The sequence below is a fragment of the Parastagonospora nodorum genome, assembly GCF_000146915.1.
Source record: "Parastagonospora nodorum SN15 chromosome Unknown scaffold_46, whole genome shotgun sequence".
In the NCBI taxonomy this organism is placed as follows: domain Eukaryota; kingdom Fungi; phylum Ascomycota; class Dothideomycetes; order Pleosporales; family Phaeosphaeriaceae; genus Parastagonospora; species Parastagonospora nodorum.
This window is the reverse complement of record NW_001884594.1, coordinates 79,875-82,935: the sequence shown is the minus strand read 5'-3', so window position 1 is coordinate 82,935 and position 3,061 is coordinate 79,875. Positions and strand designations below refer to the sequence as shown.

The following is a 3,061-nucleotide window of genomic DNA, read 5'->3' as shown; positions in this document are numbered from 1 at the left end:
GGTCTTATCCTCCTCCTTATCATCTTAAACAGAGGCCTAGTGGGCAGACACCTTTAAAGGGGTTAAATCAGTCAAGAGCAACTTTCCATTAGGGCCTATTTTCCGACTAAAAGGATCCGAATAGAGTTGCAAAGGCGTAAGTAGCGCAGCTTTCCTTGCGCGCTTAGGAGTTAGATCAGATGCGGCAGTTTCAGATCAGTCGCGCTTGAAGCCGAACGGCTTATTATAACTAGCGATGTACTCACGGACCTCGTCTATAAGCTCATTTCGCCTATCAGTATACTTAGAAGTCTGCAAAAGATCAGTACAACGCTGCTACAATAAGATTAACGATCACTTACAGTCATAGTTGCTGTATTGCCTATAGCGTAGTCGTACAAAGCTATTATCTTAGTTATAAAGGGATTAATGCTATAGTACAATTAGTACGAGAGGTAACTAAAATAAGGTGAGAAACATGCCTTAGAATGCACTGCTTAGAGTTGCAGGCGGCGTAACGACCTAACTTGCTACCCTTATCAACACATTCGAGCTTGTTCTTAGTTAAGTTGCTTAACCACTTAAGGATGCAATTAGCGCAAGGGCTCTTGCAGGGTGCCCTAGCAACTAGCTTTAATAGAGTATCCGGGGCTAGATCGCTCTCCTTAGAAGCTAACTTCTGCTAATTAATTTGAGCTGAGGCGCGCGTGCCTTTCGAATCTAATGCCTTAGAGGACTGAGCGGCGCGAGCGTTCTCAAGGTTCTTCTTCTGCGCCGGAGTGGCTGTTTTTCCCTTTCGCTGCGAAACAGCTAAGTTAGCATAACTAATAGCCTAGAGTTTAAGGCGATCGCGATGCGGAGTACGCGCAAGGTACTTAATCACCTCTTAATCAGTAGGACTTACTAGAGCCATAGTTAGCAGATTGAATTCTTGAAGCTAGGTAGTAGGGTGTTAAAAGATCGTGAGGCGCGGGGCAAGGTGTTGATATCGCGCGCGCTAAGGCCAAACGCGCAAGTTAACTAATCTCTACGACAACGCAACAACAAACAGACGCTTACCAATTAAGCGATTAGAGCAGAGCAGGAGCAGAGTAATAGCTTATTCACATGCACACTGCGTGACGTCATCTTAATTAAACAGGACAATTAAGATGGGGGGTGTGTCGCAGTATTAATACACGAGAACAGTAAAGTACTAATCTACGTGACTGAGCTGACTAAGCTTAGGAAGTGGACTAACGTTTCTCTGTAATCTGTTTGTATATTTAAGCCAGCTCTTCTAATATATTAGAAGAGCAGTGATCAATACAATCTTTTCTCTTAAGTTTGCTTAGCCACAACATATATAGAATGCAGGACTAGCATAGTAATAGAATAATTCTTATATTACTAATAATCCTAATAAAGCTCTTTCTAGTAATATCTATAATATCTAGTTATAATGCAGAAAGAAGTAAATATATAGTAAGATACTAAGGAAAGTATATTAAAGAAGTAAACTTTAATAGCGCAGGTAAGAAGATAGAGTAAATAGAGAGAAAGAAAATATAATAGTTAAAGATAGTAAAGTTACGTACTAGACTATTACGTTAACAGTTCTAATAATTCTAACAGTACTAACTATTTTAACGAAGTTTTATTTTAAAGTATATTTAATAATAAATATAAATTTCTTAAATTAATTAACTCGCTAGCGACACAGTTAATTCTATAGTATTAATAGAAATAAATATTTAATAGATTTTTAGTTTTCCTAACGTTATTACGCTAGTGCAAGTAAGCGCGCTTAATATTATTAAGAAACTAAGAAAGAATCTAGCCTTACTTAAGTAAATTAGCTAAGATAGTAGTAATATTATTAGTAAGGTTAGCGCTAAGAGGCTAATTAAGAAGATAAGTAACTATAGAAATATTAGTAAACTTAACTCTAATAGAAGTAAGAAAAAGAACTTACTAGCTTTAAGTATAATATAAACTATAAGTAAGGTACGCTTCTTAGTTAAGAATACTAGAAGCTAAGAACCTTAGCTACTAGAAGAAGAGCCTCTTACTACTACTACTACTACTAAATCTATAACTACTATAACTAGAATAGGCAGAGATAGACCTATAAGTATAGTTAACGTAAGCTATAATCCTAATAGTATATAGAAAGATATTAAAGAAAGAGAAGAAATAGAGAAAAAGATAAGAAAGTAAGAAGTATAAAGAATAGAGAATATAGTAAAGACTAAGTATTTTATAGTTCTAAGAAGCATTTACTATAGCCTAGTATACTACTTATTAACTAACTTTATCTTAAAAGCTGCGCTACTATCTACGTTATAAGTAAGAGAAAGGCCTTAATACTAAGTCTACTAAACGCTTATTAGGCTTAGTTTAGTATTAGAGTTACTATAAGATTTATTAAGATAAATAGAATAAATATATCTAGCATATTTCTTTTAGAACTTAGGCTTACTAATGCAAAGTTGCAGAGTAAATAGAGTACTCTAGCTCTTAGAGCTAGAAACCTAAGATAGATATTAGAGCGTAATAGGTATTTCTTCTAAGATAAGTTCTTACTATAGCATAAGAAAATAATAGAGGCACTAGCGCTTTATATAAATTAATCTAAGTTCTACTTAGATGCACCTAGTAGAAGCTAGAAGAATTCTTACTTTAATTAGAAAGGTAGCTTAAGTTTCTTATTCTTAGTTCTACTTAGTAGACTCTATTAACTATTAGAGAGGCTTACTAGAAGTTTGCTGTTATTATAAAAAAAAGAGGCGTTAGGTAGAGCATAGTCTACGTTATTCTAGTAATTAGTTTAGCAGTTATAACTGCAGTTGTCTCTAATAGAAGCTAATAGTAAAGATATTAGGTAGAGCATAGTCTACGTTATTCTAGCAATTAGCTTAGTAGCTATAACTATAGTTATCTCTAATAGAAGCTAATAGTAAAGATATTAGGTAGAGTATAGTCTACGTTATTCTAGTAATTAGCTTAGCTAGCTATAACTATAGTTATCTCTAATAGAAGCTAATAGCGAAGGCGCTAGGCAGAGCATAGTCTATATTATTCTAGTAATTAGGTATTATAT

At 34.4% G+C, this 3,061-nt stretch overlaps 1 protein-coding gene across 1 annotated transcript; it reads right to left on the bottom strand.

Moving 5' to 3' along the window:
• Positions 1–661: 661 nt before the first annotated feature.
• Positions 662–892, bottom strand: SNOG_16363 (hypothetical protein; the record flags this gene model as incomplete). The annotated part of the gene is made up of 2 exons (XM_001806434.1): positions 662–778; positions 884–892. The coding sequence occupies 2 exons, from the start codon at positions 890–892 to the stop codon at positions 662–664; spliced, it is 126 nt and encodes a 41-aa protein (XP_001806486.1).
• Positions 893–3,061: the final 2,169 nt, after the last annotated feature.